General features: G+C 45.0%; 1 protein-coding gene across 1 annotated transcript in view; it reads left to right on the forward strand.

The window, feature by feature from the left end:
- DNAH10 (dynein axonemal heavy chain 10) overlaps nt 1-25565 on the forward strand; it is a 176653-nt gene that overhangs the window by 102609 nt on the left and 48479 nt on the right. The window contains exons 39-50 of the mRNA XM_025401943.1: nt 3079-3214; nt 4441-4563; nt 5615-5749; nt 6064-6280; nt 8520-8639; nt 9576-9721; nt 12023-12175; nt 13766-14026; nt 16289-16461; nt 17719-17812; nt 18104-18271; nt 20100-20288. Coding sequence (XP_025257728.1) covers nt 3079-3214; nt 4441-4563; nt 5615-5749; nt 6064-6280; nt 8520-8639; nt 9576-9721; nt 12023-12175; nt 13766-14026; nt 16289-16461; nt 17719-17812; nt 18104-18271; nt 20100-20288 — 1915 coding nt within the window. The remainder of the gene's footprint in view (nt 1-3078; nt 3215-4440; nt 4564-5614; nt 5750-6063; nt 6281-8519; nt 8640-9575; nt 9722-12022; nt 12176-13765; nt 14027-16288; nt 16462-17718; nt 17813-18103; nt 18272-20099; nt 20289-25565) is intronic.

Raw genomic sequence — 25565 nt, forward strand, 5'->3', positions numbered from 1 at the left:
GGAGGATTCCAGGCCAACTGTTTTAGAGAATGATCTCAGTTTGGGTTTGTCAGTTGCTTCTTCATAATTAGATTCAGGCTATGGCTCTTTGACAGGAAGGCTGCAGGAACGATGCTGTGTCCTTCGCATCTCATCACGGGCACGTGGTGTTGGTTGCCCTATTATGGGTGGTGTTAATCTTGATTATTGAGTTAAGGTGCCATTTTCCTCTTCGCAGTTGATATGCAAATGTAGGGAGATATCTTATGACTAAGTAAATATCTCATTTCTTATCCAACCTTCACCCATTCACCCAATGGTTTGAGCATCTGTTGATGGTTGCTTGAATCTAGTTGTCATCGTTGTCATCATCATCGTCCTCCTCCTCCTCTTTCTTCTTTTTTCTTCTTCCTTCTCATCCTCCTTCCTCCTCCTTCCTCCTCCTCCTCCTTCTCCTCCTTCCTTCTCCTTCCTCCTCCCTCCTCCTCCTCCTCCTCCTTCTTCTTCTTCCTCCTACTCCTCCTGCTTCTTCTTCTTCTTCCTTCTTTCTTCTTCTTCTTTCTTCCTTCTTTCTTCCTTCCTCCGCCGCCGCTGCCTCCTGCTGCTGCTGCTGCTCCTCCTCCCTCCTCCTCCTCCTCCTCCTCCTCCTCCTCCTCCTTCTTCTTCTTCTTCTTCTTCTTCTTCTTCTTCTTCTTCTTCTTCTTCTTCTTCTTCTTCTTCTTCTTCTTCTTCTTCTTCTCCTTCTCCTTCTCCTTCTCCTTCTCCTTCTCCTTCTCCTTCTCCTTCTCCTTCTCCTTCTCCTTCTCCTTCTCCTCCTCCTCCTCCTCCTCCTCCTCCTCCTCCTCCTCCTCCTTCTCCTTCTCCTTCTCCTTCTCCTTCTTCTTCTCCTCCTTCTCCTCCTTCTCCTCCTCCTTCTTCGGGGTCATACTCTGTTGCCCAGGCTAAGTGCAGTGACATGATTACTGCTCACTGCAGCCTCGAACTCCCAGGCTCAAGCAATCCTCCCACCTCAGCCTTCCAAGTGACTGGGACTACAGGTGCATGTCACCATGCCTATTTTTGCTTTTTTGTAGAGACAGAGTCTCCCTGTACTGCCCAGGCTTGTCTTGAACTCCTGGGCTCAAGGGATTCTCCTGCCTCAGTCTCCTACAGTGCTGAGATTACAGGGATGAGCCACCACGCCTGGCCTTTGAGTCCTCTTATAATGAATATAAACGGAGATTTTCTATAGGGACAACTGGTGAAATTTGCATGTGGATTTTATATTAGATAATAGTATTGTATCAATATTAAATTTCCTGAGTTTGATAATTCTGCTGTGGTTGTGTAAGAGAAGGTGCTTATTCTTAGGAAATACTTGCTTAAGTATTTAAGGGAAGGAGACATTTTATCTGCAATGGACTCTCAAATGATTCAGAGAGAGAGAGAGAGAGAGAGAGAGTCAGAGAGAGAGCAAATCTGGTAAAAAACGTAACAGTGGGGGAATCTGACTGAAAGGCATATGGGAGTTCTTCATACTATTTTATTCTTGTAATTCTGTAAGTCTGAAATTATTTAAAAATAAAAAGCTAAAAAGAAAAAAGATATGGGAAGGAAATAAACCAAAATGTTAATGCTGAAAAAAAAAATCCAACTACTTATATCAATGAGTTAAATGGAGGCACTATCAAACCACCATTTCAGCACAGTAGAATAGCGTCTGTCCTGTGGAGATGGGCTTCGCTGCATGAGATGTCACCCAGTATAGCCACAAAATGAAACCATCCCGAAGCTTGAATACCTGAGGCCTTGGAAGTAGACGTACTGCCAGCACACATGGTGTGTAAACCAGGACTTGTAAACTCAGATTCTCCCAGGGACCCAGCAGGTAGCACAAATGAGTGAAATGGAGCAAATTACATGGTGGTGTTAGCTTACTAGGGCTGCCATAACAAATAACTGGGTGGCTTAAAGCAACCGACATTTATTATCTCAAAATTCTGGAGGCCAAAAGTCTAAAAAGAGTTGTGAGCAGGACTGCACTCCCTCCAAAGGCTCTAGGGCAAATCCTTGCCTCTTCTGCTTCTGGTGGTTCCAGGTGTTCCTTGGCTTGTGGCCACATCATTTTAATCTTTGCCTCTGTCTTGGCCTTCCCCTCTGCGTGTCTCATGTCTCCTCCTGCTTTTCTCTTATAAGGGCATTTGTCATTAGATTAGGACTCATCTGCATAAGCCAGAATGATCGCATCTTGAGATCCTTAATTACATCTGCAAAGGCGTTTCGCCAGACAAGGTCACCAGTCACAGCTTCTGGGTGAACACATCTTTTGATGGGGAGTGGGCACCATTCGACCCACTACACATGGATATCCAAAATACTTTCTTTACTCTTGACTGTACCACAGGAAACCAGGGGTTAAAACCAGTGATCAATAGCAATTGATACTCAGCCTCAGGTGTAAGAGAATGAGGTAGGCGTTGTGGCAGGGGCAGGGACTATGATACTTTCTGTCTCCATGGGCAGCCACTCCTCAGCATCAGCAGATTGGTCCCATGAAGGAATCCAGGTCTGTGTGCTCAGAACTTCCAGTTTGCCCAAGAAGTGAGAAATTCAGATTTTTGTGTGAAGTTCCCTCATTCTTAAATATTGGCAAGTAACCCAAACTTTTTTTTTAAATTTTGAGACAGAGTCTTGCACTGTTGCCTGGGCGGGAGTGCAGTAGTGCTATCTCAGCTCACTTCAACCTCTGCCTCCTGGGTTCATGTGATTCTCCTGCCTCAGCCTCCTGAGTAGCTGAGATTACAGGCACACACCACTATGCCTGGCTAATTTTTTGTATTTTTAGTAGAGATTGGGTTTCACTATGTTGGCCAGACTGGTCTCGAACTCCTGACCTCGTGATCCACCTACCTTGGCCTCCCAAAGTGCTGGGATTACAGGCTCAAACAATTTTTTATGTACCATTCAGTTAAACCTGTGGGCCAGCTAGGGTGCTCTGTCTCAGATCCTGGTTAGAAAACCCTGGGAAAAAGACATTCAACATGAATGGGCAGGTTATACCAAGTTCCATAGTTGGAAACTCTCTAGGACCCATACCTCTCCTTTCTTTGGTTGCTGCAGGTATATTTTATTTGATGGTGATGTGGATGCTCTATGGGTGGAAAACATGAATTCTGTGATGGATGACAACAAGTTGTTGACGTTGGCCAATGGGGAACGCATCCGGCTCCAAGCACACTGTGCCCTGCTCTTTGAGGCAAGTAGTGATTAAAAGTAAATTTGAACATAAGTCTTTCTTGTAATTAAAAATGTAAATGTTTATTAAAATAGTAGTAAATATAGACGATTATTTAAAAACAAACAATACATAAGGGTTTATAATGAGTACAACTCTTTGTTCTTTACTTCTCTCATCCCTCTTTATCCCAGAGGTGACTACTTTTACTTTTTATGAATTGTTTCTTCTCATGATTACCCTACTGTCTATAAGTAACAGGCTTAGCATGATATTCTTCCTTTATACATTTTATAGTTTATACATTATCTGTCGACTGACTGCTACAAAAGTGAGAATTCATCTCTTATACCACTAACGTCAGAATAGTATATTGCTAAGTTGGTTAACAGTAGATAATGTTTACATTATAATGAAGATAGAAATATTTACTGAAGAACCAACTAATATACTGTGATTACATTTACTTTCTTTTAGAGCCATTTGCTTTGTCTGGAGTTTGTAATTGCCTTCCTTTTTTTTTTTTTTTTTTCCTCACACTATTTGCCTTTATCTTAACCTCATTTTTTAAAAACTTTCTATCATATCAAGTATTCTGTCGAGTCCCTTTATTTACTGGAGACTATTCTCCAAAGCCCTCTATCTCCTGCTTAGGATATGGACTGCTTGTTTCATAGGTGTGGCCCTGGGACTTGCTTTCACTCTAACTTAGTATTAATGCCATTTCTAACTGTAAAATTGGTGGGTACATGGAATATTTGTACATATTACTATCTGATTAGCTGACTGAACTATATTTTTTTGTAGAGAGAGCTAGGTTTGTTAATATTATCTGGTTTAGCTGTGTACTTATGAAGTTTTATACTGCCTGATCTCAACTATGTTAAAAAAATAATAAAGAAAAAAGATTGACTGGGAAACACTTTAAAACAACATTTGTTTCTAAGTGGTGGGATTTGGATAACTTATTTTCTTCTTTATACTTTTCTATTTTTTGTCAGATATTCTACAACATATTTTCACATTAATTTTATTATAGAAAAACTAAAAAGATGTTACATCAGAAGTGTGTAATCTTCTCATCAAAATCGCAGGTGTTCAGTTAAAAACCTCATGAAAACTGTGTTCATTTTGGTATGATTTGGATTTCATGCAGTTGTAAAAACTTTCCATAAGAGAAGATCCTTAAACATCTAGTTTATCTTGTGTATAGCTGTAGCCATGATTGATTTTCTTTATTTCTCCAGGTTGGAGATTTACAGTATGCCTCCCCTGCAACTGTCTCTCGATGTGGAATGGTTTATGTGGATCCTAAAAACTTGAAATATAGACCTTACTGGGAAAAATGGGTTAATCAAATACCAAACAAGGTGAAGTTTTTTTCTAAAATGAACTTAAAGTTATCAGTATTGATGGCTAGTTGGATAACATAGTCCAGAGGGATGTTTGTAGTCGAAGGCGATGACCTTGTCCTTGACCTGCCTGTGTCCCTGAGCACAAATTAAGTGAAAACATGGCAGACACACTTATTTGGTTTCAGATAATTTATAGCCAGTGGGATAGGTAATGATTGGATTGGTTGGTCTAGACCAGAGGTTGACAAACTTTTTCTGTAAAGGGGTAGATAGTAAATATTTGAGACTTTGTGTGGGCAATATGATTTCTTTCACTACTCAACTCTGCTGTTGTGGCATGAAAACAGCCAGAAATTTGTACACGAATGGGCATGGCTGTGTACCAATAAACCTTTATTTACAAAACAGCTGACAGGCCAGAAATGTGTTGTCTTAACAAAAGGCTTCTGTGAAAAGTGCAGAGATGGATGTGACAGTCATGTTCGGGTTGTGGCTCAACCATACCTAGGACACTATGACCACCTTCTCAAAGGAACACAGGTGGTCTGGGTGTGTCTCTAGGAGGGCTACTAGGTTGGAGGTGAATGGAAACCAGGACATAATTATGCCAGAGAAGAGCAGAACAAAGGAAGCATGATAGAACCATTTGAGGCACTGTCCTGTGGGAGACAGCTGTCTTAGGACCCGTGCAATCCCTGGTGGTGATTGGTGCCTTGATAGGGAGGGGGCCTTCGCTGCTTTACAGTCTTTGCTGGATGACTGTGGTCACTTGAACTCTAAGATGATCAGCCTCTTTCCTGTCAAGTGGGAACTGTTATCTTCCCTTCCTCCCCCCCAAGGGCATGGTAGACCCTGTGGCAGCGAAATGAAACACCTCATGATGAGATGAAAGCATATTGTAAAGGACAAATCTCTCTGCTAATATAGGGCATTATTATCCGGGTTTCCAGATGTATCATTCATCAGAAGATGTTGCTCAATCCTCTTTGGGCAAGAACAGCTTTCCACTAACTTCCATTTAAATAAACAAACCCTTGGAATGCTTTGGAATGCTGCTTTTTTACAGGTGGAACAATACAATTTGAATAGTCTCTTTGAGAAATATGTGCCCTATCTCGTGGATGTGATAGTGGAAGGGATAGTGGATGGAAGACAAACAGAGAAGCTGAAGACAATAGTTCCTCAGACAGACCTCAATATGGTAAGAAACGATCCCTGCTGTTAGCAAAAAGAAATTATTTCCTAAAGACAGGCTCACAGTAGGGTTTTAAGGGGAGTGAAGATGCCAGACAGGGTAAACAGTAGCATTGTTGGTCAGTGCCAAGGAGGGCGCCATGCTTGCTTTTGTGCAAGTCAAGATACTGGGTTCCATCTGTCAGAACCAATGTGATGGGTCATATGCTGCCATCGCTCTGGGACCTGGGATCCCAGGATTTATGACTGGAATGGACTCTGTGGGGGTGGACTGTGGGGGTGGACTATGTGAGCTGAACCAGATGTTTTCCTGTGAACCAGGTAACCCAGTTATCCAAGATGTTGGATGCGTTACTAGAAGGAGAAATAGAAGACCTCGACCTGCTGGAGTGCTACTTCCTGGAGGCTCTATACTGCTCTCTGGGAGCCTCCCTGCTTGAGGATGGAAGGACGAAATTTGATGAATATATCAAACGCCTTGCTTCTTTGTCTACTGTTGACACAGAAGGAGTTTGGGCCAACCCTGGGGAACTGCCAGGTGGGAACCGAGTGTCGCCTGTTTCCCTGCTCTGAGTGCCTTTGGTTAAATTTCTAGAGGAAATGAACAAGCTTTCCCACATTTCTGTCTGTCTGAGTTTTCCAGGTTGTTTGCTTCTTTAGAGAAACACGCAATGGTCAGAGCACATGACGGAGACCCCAGAAGCAGTTCAAATGCATCGGCTGCTGTGGTAGAAGCCCAAGCCCTCTGGATGGCCTTTCTGGATGACAGTCAACTTCTCTTGCCTCAGCGTAGGCACTTGCTTCCTTTGCTCTTTAAACTTCTCACATTCTGCATGACTTTGAGTTTCTTCTCCGGTGGGCTTCCCTATCTGTTTTTAAATTTTTTTTTTTAACCACCTCACTCCATTTCCACCATATAATTCATCTGCTGTATTCCTGACTATTTGCACAGTAGACAATCAAGAGTGGATTTGTAAATCATTCATAGGAAATCATAAAATTAACATTTTATGTTTTTGCACAAAAATGTGCATCTTCAGTGAATCATCCATGATGAAAAAGATGCATTCTCCAAGGTCTACATGCAGTGCTAGGACTCTTCTTTCTCCATCTCTTATTGCTATTTGAGCATGGCTTGAAATATAGATGGCTTTTGAAGTTGTATTTTATACTCCTTACCTGGTGGTCTTTTTAAAGTTTAAAATGAAATGACCTCTGGTCTTTCTAATGGAGAGTCATGGAGCAAATCAAAGATGTTTTACAAGTCCCTGCTTTATTCGGTGGGAGTCTGAGTGCACTCTTCCAGAGCTGAAGTCTCCCTTGAGGGAGTGCTTTTCTGCTCCGCCGGCCACGCTGGCTGTGCGCTGCTGCCGTCTACAATTCCCTTACTCGGAGACGATGTTGGCCTGCTTCCCTGGCTTGCCTCCCTCATTTGCCCTCATCTTGGGGGCCTGAATGGCCCGGCGGGCATCCCATTTCCTGACACCTGCTCACAACTCCAGCCCTCCAGGCCCTCGAGCACACCCTTGACGGTGACCTCTAGCACTGTCATGTCTGTGTCACGAATCCTGCTCTCCGCCTACTCTGCCTCTGTGACTCGGGCCACTGTGCTCCTGTTTGGCCTCATGGGGATGGCCACTCTGTTGCCCCAGTGTCTGCTGTCCCCTGAAGCACCCATACTTGCCCCTTCCCTGCATCCTCACTTCCTTGGCTGGTGGCCTTCACTTCAGTCACTCTTGCCTGAGACCCCCAAATGCCTTGCCTAATCGTCCTGTTGAATCCCTCTGAGAAAACCCCAAGTCTGTCTTCTCGGCCTCTCTAGGGGCTGACAGGGAGAAGACCATGCAGCCACAAAGACAGATGTCTCCATACATCCCAGTCCCCAGCTGGCACCCTCACTCCTGGCTCCAAAGGAGCGTTGGGCCTTTTCCCCACATCTCCACCCTGCCCCTCGCCTCTCTCTGCAGCTGATCTTTCTTCCTGCTTCCACAGGAACAGCAGCAGCTGTCTGATAGGAATCTCTCCTTCCAGCGGAAAAGCCCACAGCTCCCGTCTTCAGCTTTCTCCTTTTACAGTGGAAGAGGACAGCCCCACTCCACCTCAGCCAAGGCCAACCCAGCCCCTTCCTCCTTCTCAGGCTCCTCGTTCCATCTGAGTCTCTCTCTCTCATCTTCAGTCTCCCCCTCTCTACCATCCCGTCAGCTCTTAGACACGCTCAAGTAAAGCCTCGCATGGCCTGGGTGGAGGCGATGGTGATTACCTGGGCACCCGCAGCTTCCATCTCTCCCCTGCCCCGCCTGGGTTGCTGCCTTCCCGTGTTGTCCGCTGTTTCTGCACGTCTCCCGCTGCAGCACTTACGGCTCCATACTGAAATGGCCACTTCTTGCCTGCATCTGTCCCCCACCTGGCCCTCCAACAACTGCAAGGGTAGGGACCAGGGCTCTCTGCTTCGCTATTGTATTCGCAGGGAAGTGTATGTCCAGTGAATGGGAAGCGTTAGTTGAAAATACTCAGAAAGTGCCTGACCAGTGCACAAGTCACATTAGTGACTGTCCCGTGAACAAGAAACATAAGCTCCAAATACTTGGTATGTGTCCAGTGATGAGTAGCGTTAGTTCAAGGTACTCGATATCTGTCCAGTAAAGGAGCAGCATTGAAGTACTCACTATGGCCTCCTTGCGGTACACGCAACATTAGTTCATTTCAAGCATGTGCCAGAACCGATTTTACATTTCCATGTTTATGATTGAAGTGAAATCAACCATTATTTCCTGCAGGTCAACTTCCAACCTTGTATGACTTTCATTTTGATGACAAACGGAATCAGTGGGTCCCATGGAGTAAATTAGTTCCAGAGTATATTCATGCCCCCGAGAGGAAATTTATCGACATCCTGGGTAAGTCATAGTCAAATCCTTGTTCCTGGGTTTAGGAGTGTGTGATCCTCACTCTAGGAGGAGGCAGAGAAGATCCCATGGCTTCTCTGGTACTCTGAGTCCCACGCAGAGAGCTGCTAGAGAAGAATTGAAGAGGGTGAGCCGTGGGCCCTCTTGGGCACAGAGGGTGGCCCCTTTGGTATTTTTGTCAGCGGCTGGCTCTGAGTATCTTCCGTGGCTCTTTCCCCAGCAGGCCGATCCCCACAGGTGGATGAGATGCTGTTTCGCCTCCCCTTGCCTTTCCCTAGGCTCATCTTCAGTCCACAGAGCTGTCTGGGTGGGGACCAAACGGCAAGGAATGAGGCAGTGTTTTATAAAGGGCGCTCACTTGAAAAGCTGTGTGCCATGGGTGTTTATATACTGAGCCACATTTAGAATGCACCCCTCTGGCTATTTAGATAAAATATGGGCTGAATAATTTCACAAAGCATGTGTCTGACTTTGGTCCATTGAACTTGTAGAGTGGGACGTCCCTGTTTTCTCAGGAGTCCATCAGGATGAAAATATGCCAGTGCAGGAGGAAGCCGCACGTGATGCTGTGGTTTTACTGTCTCTTCAGTGGAAGGTGTTGGTCAGGAAGTTAAATCCCGTGGGGATCTGAGTGATGTCAGCGACAGAGAAGCTGAGTTTTTAATATCCTGAGTATAAGTCAGAATTGCATCTTAAAAACAGCTTGGGTGTTCTAAACCTGGACTGTGGTGAGGATCGCACTGCTGTAGAACTGTGCCAAAGTCAATAAATTATACACTTAAATGGGTGACTGTTTCTGAGGTCATGTCTTGGCCTTTGCTGCTGTTTTTCATGGGATCTGTGGGGTTCTAGGACAATTTCACGTTGCCCCCAGTGCTCACCCTACTGGAGCTACTGAGATGCCCCTGTTGTTAATATCTATTTTAGTTCACACAGTGGATACCACTCGGTCTACCTGGATATTGGAACAAATGGTTAAAATTAAGCAACCTGTTATTTTTGTTGGTGAATCTGGCACTTCTAAGACAGCCACTACCCAGAATTTCCTCAAAAATCTGAGTGAAGAAACTAACGTAAGTCATTATTCATATGAGTTATCTATTGCTGTGTAACAAATTACTCCAGCGCATAGCAGCTTCATACAACAAACACTGTGATCTCACAGTTTCCGTGGGTCAAGAATGTGGGAGTGGCTTACCTGAGGGCTTCTAGCTCAGGCTCTCATGGGATTGCAGTCAAGCTGTTGGCCAGGGCTGTAGACATCTGGAGGCCTGGCTAGAGCTGGAGGATCCTCATCTGAGATCCTCATCTGAGATGGCTGAAGGCTGGAGGCCTCCATTCCTCACCCTGGGGCCCTCTCCACGGATGGCTTGGGTGTGCTCAACATGGTAGCTGGCTTCCTCCAGAGTGAGTGCTTAAGATAGGTGCCAAAGCAGATGCTATGATGTCTTTTATGACCTGGCCTTGGAAGTCACATACCCTCCCTTCTGCCCTAATCTATGGGGGAGACAGAATCCACCCTGTACACCCTGATACAGTGTGGGAGGGGCCTGCACCAGGGCGTGGACACCTGGAGGCGAGGAGGATCTGGGGCCCTCTTAGAGGCTGGCTGTCACATTATTTACCATCATTTTTGGGTTTCTAAAACTCTTCAAGTGTTTCCTTTCCTTCCTCCAGCCAGTTACATGTCCAATTTGTAGGAGGTCGGATATGTACCCAGCATGGAGTTTGAGGGGTGCACAGGACAAGTGAAGTGAACAAGCTGTGAAGATCTGTTCTGTAGGGATTCGCAGGCAGTGGTAGGATAAACATGGAGATGTGCACAGGGAGCATGGCGGGGTTTACAGCCGGGGGGACCTACGGGTTTGTGGAGTCAGGCACTAGGATGACGCATTTGGGAGCCTCCGTCACAACACCCCTCCCCCAGGACTCTGCAACTGGTGCTCATCAACTGGTGCTCATCAACTGGTGCTCATCAGCCTGGCCAGGTGCACCTGAACGCAGTCGCTTTAGCAAGGCACACATTCAGCTTCAACACGTTCAGCTTGTGTGCACCTGCACTTTGGGTGCCCTACATGGAGAGGGTTATGGAAGGCAGAGGTTCGTTCTCAAAGTATGGTCCCCAGACTGGCCGCCTCAGCATCACTGGAAACTTGTTTAAAAGATCCCAGAGGCCGGGCGTGGTGACTCATGCCTGTAATCCCAGCACTTTGGGAGGCTGAGGCAGGTGGATCACGAGGTCAGGAGATCAAGACCATCCTGGGTAACACACTGAAACCCTGTCTCTACTAAAAATGCAAAAAAATTAGCCAGGCATGGTGGCGGGCACCTGTAGTCCCAGCTACTTGGGAGGCTGAGGCAGGAGAATGGCCTTATTCTCCTGGGAGGTGGAGCTTGCAGTGAGCCAAGATCGCGCCACTGGACTCCAGCCTGGGTGACAGAGTGAGACTCCATCTCAAAAAAAAAAAAAAAAAAAAAAGATCCCAGACCACCAGGCATGGTGGTTTGTGCCTGGTAGTCCCAGCTACTCAAGAGGCTGATGAAGGATCACTGAGGCTGGGAATTCACGGCTGCAGTTAGCTATGATCGCACATCACTGCACTCCAGCCTGGGCAACAGAGCAAGACCCTATCTCCTAAAAATAAAAAAAACAAAACACACCCTGATCTACCAAATTGGAAACTCTGGGAAATGGAGCCCAGCAAGGTGTGTGGCACATGCCCTGCAGGTGGAGCTGATGCATAATTAGTTAAGTGTGAGAACCACTACTCAAGGAGCTCTCGCCAGCCTAAGCATGGCAGGAGGGCTGAGGACACATGCATGAGCATCCAGGGGGCTTCCCTCACCCTTCCCACCAGCAGTTAGTCCCAAAGCCTGAACCACTTGTTCGTGCTCTCTTTGACCTGTTTCGATACAGCCAGCATGATAGTGATTTATGTTTGAATATTGTCATATTGAAAATACTGTTGGATATTGCATCTCATACGATGCAATTACTCTATGAAGTAGTCCAAAAAGAAGTCATTACAATCGTCTTACAAGTGAGAAGAACAAGGCTCTGAAAGGTTGAATGACTTTTTGGAAGTCGCCTTGCTAGAACTGTGCAGAAACAAGACCCTCAGTCTACTTTCTTCTATGTCACATTGTCCCCAAGGCTCACATGTGACAATTCACTATTGACTCATACAATCTGCTGAAAGGAAAGAGGAACTCTTGCTTTAGCACTTAGAAAATAATGAAGCACAGACTCACACTGGGTTATTAAAAAGTTAGTTCAGAGGGATTTGCAAAATAGTTGCTAGCTTGTGTGCAAATGTTGACTGCTGTACCCTGAAGAAAAGGCTGGCTTTTCACATCATCTCTTTCTGCTTCAGATTGTGTTAATGGTCAACTTCTCCTCCCGCACCACGTCCATGGATATCCAAAGAAATTTAGAAGCAAATGTGGAAAAGCGAACCAAAGATACTTACGGCCCGCCCATGGGAAAACGCCTGCTGGTGTTCATGGATGACATGAATATGCCAAGGGTAGTTAGACGCTCAAGCAGGTGGAGGGATGGGTCAAGACAGTGCTTGTGTTTGCATGGGTGTGTGTGTGTTAGAAGTGAGGATGAGAACGTTGATATTTACCTCTGTGCAATGTCTGCAGGGCGCAGGCTGCAGGGAGCCAGCCTAGGGCAGAATGTGCCTGGGATGCTGTTCTTACACAGAGGGACCTTGCCCTGACTGATCACGTTCCCTAGTTTCTTAGAGGAGGGAAGCAGGTAGCTGGCAGCCTTTGAACTAAATTCAGTATGTACTTGAGGTAGTAGTTTCTAAAGGAGCTCTTCTTTAAATTAATAATACTGATGTTGGCTCCGTGTACATGGGAGGCATCAGGGCAGATACTTCCCAAGAATTCCGCTGGACTTTTTGAGGAAGAAAAACTTTGGCTGCCTTATGAGTATGTTTCTGGGGTCAGAGCCTGAGAAGTACAAAGTTTTCTTAGCATACTAGAATTAAAATTTACATTATTTCATAGAACCATTTTTTTTTTCTGAAAGTCTAATTCCAGAAGGACTGTATGCAAAGCCAGAATCCATCCATCCATCCATCCATCCATCCATCCATCCATCCATCCATCCATCCATCCATCCATCCATCCATATGTTCATTCATCTATCAGTCTGTTCTTCCCTTCATCCATCCATGTGTCTGTTTTTTCATCCACCTATCTGTTATTTACCTACCTATCTGTTCATCCATCCAACCATCCATCTGTCCATTCACTCATATATTTATTAATCTATCCATCTATTCTTCTCTTTGCTTGTCTGTCTGTTTTTCCATCTAGCTGTCCATTTATCCATCTACCCGTCTGTTCATTCACCTGTCCATCCATCCATCCATCCAGCCATCCATCCATATCCATCCATCCATCCATCCATCCATCCATCCATCTCCATCCATCCATCCATCCATCCATCCATCTCCATCCATCCATCCATCCATCCATCTATCCATCTGTCCATCCATCCGTCCATTCAATGGATGGGCCCATCTGTCTGTCATTATCAGTGTATGAATTAATTACCCAATGTCTTTACTTATGTTAAATGAAGAAAGAGACAAATGCTTGGCTTAAGGCTTGATGCTTTGTAAGCCCCTGAGTTGAAACAGGTGAAACCAAGAGAAGCAGAAGTGTCGATGTGTGGACAGGCATATCACACCCCCGGGTGGGACTGCACTGTTGACTTCTTGTCTGTCCATCTGTCCATCCATCCATTTGTCCATTTGTCTGTCCATCCATCCACCCATCCATCCATCTATCCATCTGTTCATTAATTGAATTAACATATATTCATTCAGCCCTTCCTATGAGACTGGTGCTGTGTAGTCAACACCTATGCAGTTCCTGCCCTCATGAAGCTGTAGTATCATAAGGGAGACAAACTTCAAAAAACACAATCACAAATGGATATATACAGTTGCAACCTTTGAGAAGCCCTGTGAAACTGAAACCAAGGTGCCCTGGAGAGTGATGGGAGAAATGAGCTTAAGTTAGGATGGTCAGCCAAGGTCTTTCTGACTCCCGCTTTGCGATACTACTATTCTCTTTTCTTTTTTATAAAAATCAAGGTGGATGAATACGGCACGCAGCAGCCAATTGCCTTGCTGAAGCTGCTGTTGGAAAAAGGCTATTTATATGACCGTGGGAAGGAGCTGAACTGTAAAAGCATTCGAGACCTTGGCTTTATCGCTGCAATGGGAAAAGCCGGAGGAGGCCGCAATGAAGTTGACCCGAGATTTATTTCACTATTCAGTGTCTTCAACGTGCCGTTTCCTTCAGAGGAGTCTCTGCATTTAATTTATTCCTCCATCCTGAGAGGCCATACCTCGGTAACTTGATTTTAATTAGAAGTCTAAACCGGAAGACCTTGTGTTGGGAGGAAGCATACGCAGGGCTGACTTACCCATTAGGCACAGCAGGGTCAAAGCCTAGGGCCCTCAGTACTTTCAAGGGCCTATGAAAATGTTTTAATTTCTTTCAAAATCAGAAGAAAAACATCCTCTTTATACAATGTCATTATAAAATGTAATTGTAATGTGTTTTTATGGAGGAAGGGGTCCATGGAGGCAAAAGTGCCTTGGGCTCGTGGGAGTCCTGATGTGGCCCTGAGGTGCTCATGCCACAGTGAGTGACAGTGAAGAATCAACTAGCAGGCTGAGGCCCTGGAGTCAGTCTCCTTCTGCTCCAGGATCAGGTCCCTTGAACTCTCCTAACCTCGTTCTCATTTGGAGCAGGGAGATCATGACGGTCCCCACCTCACTGGGTTTTGGGAGGATGAAAGGAGAGAAAATGTGTGTAAAGGGTGTCTAGTGCACACTGCCTAGTGCATAGCAGCTACTCATTAGTTGCTAGTTACTGCTGTTATTATTATGGTTTAGTTGGATCCTCCAAATGGAACCCATTCATTTAAACAACCATCTTCTGATCTGGCGTTTCCCTGCTAAAGTGGGGTCTGCACACTCGGAGGCTCCAGGGGCCCGGTGGGTAAGATAAAGGTGTGGAGTGGCCAGGCATGACCAGTAGGAACTGTGAGCACCTGGCCCATTCATGCCCTACCTGAAGGCATTTGCTTTCAAAACTGTGAGGTCTGTGCTAGTCAAAACTCCCGCTGAGGGCTGGTTGGGGGCTTTGGTTTCACATCATGTTGACTTGTTAGTGTGAAAATCTAGAGCAATACAAACAAATCAGGCCAGGTGCAGTGGCTCAGGCCTGTAATCCCAGCACTCTGGGAGGTCGAGGCAGGTGGATCATTTGAGGTCAGGAGTTCAAGACCAGCCTGGTCAACATGGCAGAACCACATCTCTACTAAAAATACACAAATTAGCTGGGTGTGGTGGTGGGCACCTGTTGTCCCAGCTACTTGGGAGGATGAGGCAGGAGAATTGTTAGAACCTGGGAGGTGAAGGCTTCAGCGAGCTGAGATTGTGCCATTGCACTCCAGCATGGGCAACAGAGTCTCAATCTAAAATAAATAAATAAAATAATTTTAAAAAGTAAAAATAAAAAATAAGTAGTAAAATTCACATAATGGCTGGGCATGGTGGCTCACACCTGTATCCCAGCACTTTGGGAGGCTGAGGAGAGCAGATCACTTGATTCCAGCAGTTTGAGACCAGCCTGGGCAATGTGGTGAAATCCTGTCTCTACCAAAAATACTAAACAATTACCCAAGTATGGTGGTGTCCTGTAGTCCCAGCTACAAGGGAGGCTGAGATGGGAGGATCACTTGAGCCCAAGAGGTAGAGGCTGCAGTAAGCTGTGATCATGCCACTGCACTCCAGCCTGGGAAACAGAGAAAGACCCTATCTCAAAAAAAAAAAAATAATCACATAACACAAAGTTAGTTATTATAGTCATTTTAAAGTATACAATTCAGTGGCATTTAGTCCATTCACAGTGTCGTGCAACCGTCAGTACCGTCTAACTCCAGAACATTTTCATCACCCCAGAAGGAAACCCCTACGCATTAGCACTTACTCCCATCCCACCTCTCATTCCCAGGAACCATGAATCTACCTTTTGTCTCCATTGGAGTTTTCCATGTTGGGTATTTCATATAAATCGAGTCATAAAGCACGTGACTTTCTGTGCCTGGCTTGCTTCACTCCACATCATGTTCTCGAGGGTCATCTGTGCTGGAGTGTGTGTCTGTCAGTGCTTCATTCCTGGTTTGTTTTGTTTTGTTTTTTTGAGACGGAGTCTCCCTCTGTCACCCAGGCTGGAGTGTAATGGCATGATCTCAGCTCACTGCAACCTCTGCCTCCTGGGTTCAAGAGATTCTCCTGCCTCAGCTTCCCAAGTAGCTGGGATTACAGGTGCACACCACCATGCCCAGCTAATGTTTGTATTTTTAGTAGAGACAGGGTTTCACCATGTTGGTCAGGCTGGCCTTGAACTCCTGACTTCAGGTGATCTGCCCACCTTGGCCTCCCAAAGTGCTGGGATTACAGGCGTGAGCCACTGTGCCTAGTCAACTTCATTCCTTTCTATAGCTCAGTAATATTCCATTGTACGGCTCTGCCACATTTTGTTTATTCATCCATCTACTGAAGGACATTTGTCTGTTGGGGGGGTGTCTTTGCATTTTTCAGACGTTTCATGAAAGCATTGTGGCTGTGAGTGGCAAGCTGACATTCTGCACGCTAGCACTTTACAAAATTATTGTGCAAGACCTACCTCCCACTCCATCGAAGTTCCATTACATCTTCAACCTTCGAGATCTCTCACGGGTTTTTAATGGTCTTGTCCTCACTAACCCTGAGCGGTGAGTTTGGTTTATCTTACTAAAATATGCCCCACAGCTATGATGGTTTTCTTATTCTTTTAAGACAGAGGGCTTATCAATGGATTTGATGAATCATTGTATGAATTAATTACCCAATGTCTTTGCTTATGTTGAAGAGGAGAGACCAGTGCTTGGCTTAAGGCTTGATGCTTTGTAAGCCTTTGAATTGAAACAGGTAGAACCAAGAGAAGCAGAAGTGTGGACAGGCCTATCATACCCCTTGGGCAGGACTGTGTTGCTGACTTCTCGTTTTCAGTTCTGAGGTTGGAATTTGCCTGCCTGGAGCCTTTTGCTCACATAACTCAGTCGTTGCTGGTTGGTTATAGGATGTGTGTCTTTGTGAGAAGTAAACAGAGGACAGAAAGGATTTAAGTCATGGTATAAGGAAATTCCCCATTAAAACTAGGCTTGGCTGGGCGCGGTGGCTCAAGCCTGTAATCCCAGCACTTTGGGAGGCCGAGACGGGCGGATCACGAGGTCAGGAGATCGAGACCATCCTGGCTAACACAGTGAAACCCCGTCTCTACTAAAAAATATATTTAAAAAAACCAAACCAGCTGGGCATGGTGGCGGGCACCTGTAGTCCCAGCTACTCGGGAGGCTGAGGCAGGAGAATGGCATGAACCCGGGAGGCGGAGCTTGCAGTGAGCCGAGATCCGGCCACTGCACTCCAGTCTGGGCGACAGCGAGACTCCATCTCAAAAAAAAAAAAAACAAAAACTAGGCTTATACCTTCACATGAATATCTACTTTAGTCTCTGTGGATTTGCAAGCATAGTCCAGTTATGTGGATTCATATTATGAATCCAGAAGATACTGAAGAATGAGTTGAGAATTTTGCATGTATCCTGCTCTTTGGTGCCTTGAAACATGTAGAATGTCAGGGGCGGTCAGGAGAGGGCAGCTCCAGGTGTTTCAGGTGGAGTGACGGTTCTTTGCTAGAATGCAGGGAAAGTTCTAGAACTGAGGCCAGATGGAGTTGGCTCTTAGAAAAAGGAGGTGTGGGCCACTACTACTGTTCTTTCCTACAGTAAGATAAGCTATGGATGATGACTTGACTTTATTAGCTTCTGTTGGATTCTCTGGTTAGATTTCATTAACATGAGACTAGGCGGCAGGACTGGAGAAATGTTGGGCTTTTGTTGCGCCCTGTGTGTCTGTCTGAATGTCACAGCCGTCAGCCCTGGGATCCTGCAGGTGACTTCCTGGCTGACTTTTGTCCCTTCCATTCTGCAGATTCCACACGGTGGCCCAGATGGTGAGAGTCTGGAGGAATGAATGTCTGAGAGTCTTCCACGACCGGCTGATCAGTGAAACAGACAAGCAGCTGGTCAGTACCTCCAGTGCACCAGCAAGTGCGAAACTCAGCCAGAAAATTCTTCTCAGGAAAATAAACAAGCGCCAGAAGTGTTTTTTATATAGGACACAAATTGCAGAAAAATAGGCACGAGAGGTCAATGGGGCAAAGGAGGGTGGGTTGGTTATTAAGCACCTTGCAGCAACTGAAAAAAAATAGAATGCAAATGATTTTAGATAATAATAGCGTATCCTCTGTTCCTAACAAGTTTTAGCCCATGTACTGTTGTTGAGTTTGGGTCCTTAAGTGGGCATCTGTTTCAAGGTACAACAGCACTTAGGTGATTTGGTTACGGAACATTTTAACGATGACGTGGAGGTGGTGATGAGGGATCCCATATTGTTTGGAGACTTCCGGATGGCTCTGCACGAGGGAGAACCACGCATTTATGAAGACATCCAGGACTACGAGGCGGCCAAGGCTCTGTTCCAGGTGGGGATGAGCCCCACCCTGTCCATGGGCTCGCTTTCTCCTGAGCATGGGCCAAGCAGGAGCTGAACATGGCGTGGGTGCCCAGGAGCCTAACACCTGTGGCTCTGTCTGAGGGCTTGAAATACGGACTTGTGTCTGGTCCGGTGGTTCCCATATCCAGCATGCTTGGGAGTGACGTTAGGAAATTGTTAAACAGACTCCTGGGCCCACCCCGTGAGATTTGCTGTGCTGGGTCCATGGAGGGTCCCCAATTCTGGTGCACAACCAGGTTTGGGAACCACTTGTTTGACTCCCTGATATTCATTTCATTTAATTCATGAGATGAGCCTTGTTACCTGCTTTGGGTCGCTGCTGGCCAGTCAAAGCCCAGCAGATGGAAATCTTGATTGTGAAAGCTAGATTAATCTCCGAGACCCAAACAGTTTAATTATTTTCACTACTGCAGATGTTCAGAAAAATCTCTCTTCCATTCTTAATCTCCTCTGGACAAAAGGAGGGAGTCTGTCTCTTAAAATCCAGTGATCCTTTAAAACATTATTTATTTATTTATTTACTTAGAGACAGGGTCTCTCTCTGTCACCCAGGCCACAGTGCAGTGGTATGATCACGGCTCTCTGCAGCCTCAACCTCCTGGGCTCTAGTGATCTTCCTGCCTCAGCCTCCCAAGTAGCCGGGACTATGGGCACATATCACCGTGCCCAGCTAATGGTTTTGTTTTTATTTTTGTAGAGACAGAGTCTTGCTCCATGGCCCAGGTTGGTCTCAAACTCCTGTGCTCAAGTTATCCTCCCTCCTCAGCCTCCCAAAGTGCTAGGATTACAGGCATGAGCCACCGTGCTGGGTTTTAAATTCTATTTTTTAAAAATTATTATACTTTAAGTTCTAGGGTACATGTGCACAACGTGCAGGTTTGTTACATATGTATACGTGTGCCATATTGGTGTACTGCACCCATTAACCCGTCATTTACATTAGGTATATCTCCTAATGCTATACCTCCCCACTACCCCCACCCCACAACAGGCCCCGGTGTGTGATGTTCCCCTTCCTGTGTCTCATTGTTCAGTTCCCACCTATGAGTGAGAACACGCAGTATTTGGTTTTCTGTTCTTGCAATAGTTTGCTGAGAATGATGGTTTCCAGCTTCATCCATGTCCCTACAAAGGACATGAACTCATCCTTTTTTATGGCTGCATAGTATTCAATGGTGTATATGTGCCACATTTTTCTTAATCCAGTCTATCATTGATGGACATTTGGGTTGGTTCCAAGTCTTCGCTATTGTGAATAGTGCCGCAATAAACATACGTGTGTATGTGTCTTTATAGCAGCATGATTTATAATCCTTTGGGTATATGCCCAGTAATGGGATGGCTGGGTCAAATGGTATTAATAGTTCTAGATCCTTGAGGAATCGCCACACTGTCTTCCACAATGGCTGAACTAGTTTACAGTCCCACCAACAGTGTAAAAGTGTTCCTATTTCTCCACATCCTCTCCAGCACCTGTTGTTTCCTGACTTTTTAATGATGGCCATTCTAACTGGTGTAAGATGGTATCTCATTGTGGTTTTGATTGGCATTTCTCTGATGGTGAGTGATGATGGGCATTTTTTCATGTGTCTGTTGGCTGCATAAATGTCCTCTTTTGAGAAGTGTCTGTTCGTATACTTTGCTCACTTTGTGATGGGGTTGTTCGTTTTTTTCTTGTAAATTTGTTTGAGTTCTTTGTAGGTTCTGGATATTAGCCCTTTATCAGATGGATAGATTGTAAAATCTACCATGCTGGGTTTTAACTTCTTTTTTTTTTTTTTTTTTTTTTAATGCAGGAAATTCTTGAAGAGTATAATGAAAGCAACACAAAAATGAACTTGGTTCTCTTCGACGACGCTCTGGAGCATTTAACCCGGGTGCACCGTATCATCCGCATGGACCGTGGCCACGCCCTGCTGGTCGGGGTCGGGGGCTCAGGGAAGCAGTCCCTTTCGAGGCTGGCTGCCTTCACAGCCGGCTGTGAGGTCAGTCCACGTACCCTCCCAGAAACAGGTTTATGATGCCAGTTTCTGCGTTTGGTAGTTCATGTACATATTGGAACAATCCACAGCAGATCATAACATGATGTTTTCATAGAGTGTAGAGATGGGTGTTTTGGTTTGTTTTATTGTTTCTTGTTTTTGGCTTGATATTACTATGTTTTAACTGAATAGCCAAAGCATCTAAGTACAGATGTTCTTTGGCTTAGGATGGAGTTACATCCTGATAAACTATTCATAAGTCAAAAATATTGTGAGTTGAAAATGCATTTAATATCCCAATAAACCCATCGTAAAGTTGAAAAATCCTAAGTGGAACCATCAAAGCCGGGGACCATCTGTATTGTCTTGTTTTTAGGATGGAGAATGTCAGATCAAGTTAGAAAGTCAGATACAAGCAAATCCTGTGAACGGTGATGTGTGTTCATATGGGGAGGGCTTGGCCCAAACCTCAGTGGACCCATCATATGGGGCTGGCAATTTGCTGGCTGCCATATCTGCACAGCCTGCACACACAGATCTGGGTTAATCTTAGAATCTTGTATTTTTAAACAGCTTTACTGAGATCGAATTCAAGACCATACAATCCACACATTCAAAGCATACAAGCCAGTGCTTGTTGGCACATTCACAGATCTGTGCAACCAGCACCACTGTCTACTTTAGAACACTTCTGTGGTGTCGGCCAGGCGCTGTGGCTCACACCTGTAATCCCAGCACTTTGGGAGGCTGAGGCAGGTGGGTCACTTGAGGTCAAGAGTTTGTGACCCTTGCCAACATGGTGAAATCCCATCTCTACTAAAATAAAAAATTATCCAGGCATGGTGGCATGCATCTGTAATCCCAGCTACTCAGAGGCTGAGGCAGGAGAATCACTTGAACCTGGGAGGCAGAGGTTGCAGTAAGCTGAGATTGTGCCATAGCACTCCAGCCTGGGAGACAGAGTGAGACTCTGTCAAAAAAAAAAAAAAAAAAAGAACGTTTTGTGGTTTCAAAAAAAAGAAATCCCATGCCCTTTAGTGATCACTGCCCTAATCTCTGCACCCTCCCCTCATCGAGCCCTGAGCAACTAATGACTAATCTACTTTCTGTCTCTATAGGCTTCCTATTCTAGACTTTCACGTGAAAAGTGTGTGTGTGTATTTTGTGTCTGGCGTCTTTCTTTTAGCACAATGCTTTCAAAGTTCATGTTGTAGCACGCATCGGTATTTCATTTTTTTTTGCCAATAGGAGTCGCTCATGTGGCTATGCCACGTTTCCTTTATCCACTGCTGGGCCTGTTTGTTGTTTCCACCTGTTGGCTTTTGTGGACAGTGCTGCTGTGAACTTCCATGCGCAAGTTTCTGTGTGGATGTGAGTTTGCATTGCTCTTGGGTACGCTCCTACGAGTGGAATTGCGGGGTCCTATGATAACTCTATGTTTAATCGTTTAAGGAACCTCCAGGGTGTGGCTGTACCATTTTCCATTCCTATCAGCAGCATCTGAAGGTTCCCATTTGTCCACACCGTTCTTAGAATCGTACAGGTACCTCCTTGCAGGTTGCACATGTAACTCATCCGCAAGAGGCCTCTCGAAGTGGAGCAGACACTGTGCATTGAGATGTAATTTGAAGAGAGTCATCTCCCTGATTCACCCTTTTTTATCCCCGACCCTTGATTAGTTCTCTGATATCTGACTTCATCCACTATTAGGGTCTTCCTTTATCCAAAATGCCTGTTTTTGCCTCTGGTTGCATGATACACATGCATGCTTATAATATTTTCAACTTACAATGGATTTATCAAGACGTAACCCCATCTTAAGCTGAAAAGTGTACACTAAAATGCAACTGGTACCTAACAGCGGCTGTCTTTAGGTGATGAAATTACAGACGATCTTTATTTTCTTTAGACATTTCTGCATTGCTTGAATTGTTGCAATGAGGATTATTCCATTTAGAGAGCGAGAAATGAATCCATAACAATACTGATTCTTACCGTGTGCAATGGACTGAAGTTTTGTCTGTGCCTGTTCTGGGTGTGTGGTACAGGACAGGATCTGTATTCAGCCTCAGCTCTTCTCAGACACTTGGCCACCCCTCACGTCTACCTCAGACCCCTTTGATAAGTCCACCTTTAGAGAAGATACTTCTTGCGAAAGGGTCATTTTCATGACCCTTCTCCTAGCAAGCAAGAGGTTTTTTCCCCCCCAAGATGGAGTTTCGCTCCATTGCCCAGGCTGGAATGCAATGATGCGATCTCGGCTCACTGCAATCTCTGCCTCCCCGGCCTCAAGCGATTCTCCAGCCTCAGCCTCCCGAGTAGCTGGAATTACAGGCACACGCCACCACGCCCGGCTAACTTTTGTATTTTTAGTAGAGACGGGGTTTCACCATGTTGGCCAGGCTGGTCTCTAACTCGTGACCTAAGAGGTATTCTTTCGCACAGACTTTCTTGTTTGTCTTCAGCCTGTTTTCTGGAATCAGATTTAACTCAGCATCATCGCCATTACCACAGAGAGTCTTAGGCAGTTCAGGCTGTTGTAACAAAGTGCAGTAGACTGGCTGGCTCATGGACAGCAGGCGTTCATTTCTCACCATTCTGGAGGCTGGGAATTCCAAGATCAGGGTTCCAGCATGGTCGGGCTCCAGAGAGGGCCCTCTCCTGGGTTGCAAATGTCTGGCTTCTCATGGCATCCTCACATGGATGAATGAGAGCAAGAAAAGTCTTTGGGATCCCTTTTATAAGGGCACTAATCCCATTCGTGAGGGCTCCACCCTCATCACCTAATCACCTCCTAAAAGCCCAGCTTCCAAATACCATCACATTGGGGGTTATGATTTCAACAAATGATTTTTTTTTTTTTTTTTTTTTTTTGTGGGGAGAACAAACATTCAGTCCATTGAACGTAAGAATCACTATTGTGATGGACTCACTCATTTCTCTCCCTCTAAATGGAATAATACTCACTGCAACAATTCAAACAATAGAGAAATGTCTAAAGAAAATAAGGACTGGCCGGGCGCAGTGGCTCAAGCCTGTAATCCCAGCACTTTGGGAGGCCGAGATGGGCGGATCACGAGGTCAGGAGATCGAGACCATCCTGGCTAACACAGTAAAACCCCATCTCTACTAAAAAATACAAAAAAAAAAACCAACTAGCCGGGCAAGGTGGCGGGCTCCTGTAGTCCCAGCTACTCGGGAGGCTGAGGCAGGAGAATGGCGTAAACCCGGGAGGCGGAGCTTGCAGTGAGCTGAGATCCAACCACTGCACTCCAGCCTGGGCAACAGAGCAAGACTCCCTCTCAAAAAAAAAAAAAGAAAAGAAAAGAAGAACCATTTGTAATTTCATCACCTAAAGATCGCCACTGTTAGGCACCAGTAGCATTTTAGTGTATACTTTTACTTTTTAAAATTCTTTTTCTGTTATTTTAATTTTTGGTCTGGGAATCAACGGAATAATGTACACTTTTCAACTTACAATAGGGCTATCTCAATAAACGCATCATAAGTTGAAAATATTATAAGCTGAAAATGCACTTCTGATTTATATATTCAGCTTACAATGGGTTTAATCTGGATGTGACTCCATCGTAAGTTGAGAAGTGTGCTGAAAGTGTAGTACTTTTGTACCATGGCAAAGTCAAAAAATTCTCAGTTGAACCAGAGGAAGTCAGGGACCATATGTGCATTCATATACAAACATATTTCCTTCTTACCAGCAATGGGTTAATGTTATACATAACTTATGTAATTTTTCCCCACTGTATCACTGCCTCTTTTCAAGTCAATGAATATGTATTTACATTGTCTTTGGAAACATTGGACAGTATTCCATTGTTTGGATATGCCACACATAACCCATTTCCAATGGCGGGCATTTAGCTTTGTCCTTGTTTTCTTATTACAAACAGTACAGTGATTAACACCTTTGTTTGTATATCTTTGAATATAGGATCCTCATAGGATCACTTTCTTTAGAAACTGGTATATTGGCAGGTTAAAGGGTATATGTTCTTTTAAGGCTTTTGTTGCGTGGCACCAGATTTTGCACTGGAAAGGTTGGACCTAAACTCATGTGGAGCTTGCCTCCTTGGAGTGGAAAGGACCTGGGGATGCAGGACAGAAGGAAAGGAAAAAAGTGTCTTTATTAACAACCAATCACCCCACCGCAAAGGATTATGCTAATTTATGCAACTGGCAATGTCTATTTTCACATATTCTTGCCAATACTGGATATTGTCATTCTGATATTTGTTAAGATTATAGGTGGAAAATATTGCAGTTTAAATGACCCTTTCTCCAATTAATAGTGAAGTTTGAATATCCTTTTATACATTCATTGGACGTTTACCTTTTCTCTTTTGTGAGTTGCCTCTTTATATACTTATTGATTTGTGAGAACTCTTTATATAGGAGAGCAATCACAGCTCATTCAATGAATCCAGCTTCCAATATTTCACAAATATTGGCCTTTTGTTTGAGGTATTTGTAAAAAAGGGAAAAACTAATATGCTTGATCTACCTTTAAATCTGATGAAATACATAATTGAAATCATTCATTATTAAAATGTAACTGTTTTGCAATTGTTTTCCACAGTTTTCTGAAGGATAAGACATTTCCCACTAGAAAGGTTTTTTGTTTTGTTTTGTTTTGTTTTTTTTCCCTGTTGATTTGTCCAGGTAAATCTGAGGCATTTTCCCCTGAAGTAGCGCCTCGAGGAACAGCAGAGAGGATGCTGAGGGACAGAGATCTGGAGGAGGTTGAGAACACACAGGGCTGTGTCTGGGCCCTAGGAAGTGAGGAAGTGGAGAGGGTTGGGTAGCGGGGTCAGAACAGGTGTTCAGAGAGTAGTGCCAGGAGCTGCTGGGGAGGGGAGGCGGCTGCACTCGGGAGGGCTGAGGAAGGTTTGCAGGCGACAGGCAGAGCTGGAGACCAGAGTCTATTGGCCAGAAGGTCTCCTGGTTGCCGTGCGTGTGGGTGTGTGTGTGTGCACGCACGCATGTGTGTGTGTGTGTGAGCTTGTGTTCTAGTGCATGCCAGGGTGCAAGTGAGTGTGTGGCTGAGTGTGACCGTGTGAGCGTGACTGTGTGTGTGACAGTGGGAGTGAAGCATGTGTATCAATGCATAGGGTTGAGGGAGGTAGGGAACAGAGAGAGCTCTCAGTTCCTGGAAATCTGACATGTTTCTGACAGTCACTGGTTGTAATGAAAGTTTTAATTTCTACTTCTGAGAGAAAAGAAACACTTGAGCCGAAAAAGCATGCTTTAAACTTATGTCCT

Source organism: Theropithecus gelada, chromosome 11 (assembly GCF_003255815.1).
Source record: "Theropithecus gelada isolate Dixy chromosome 11, Tgel_1.0, whole genome shotgun sequence".
NCBI classification, from domain to species: Eukaryota; Metazoa; Chordata; class Mammalia; order Primates; family Cercopithecidae; genus Theropithecus; species Theropithecus gelada.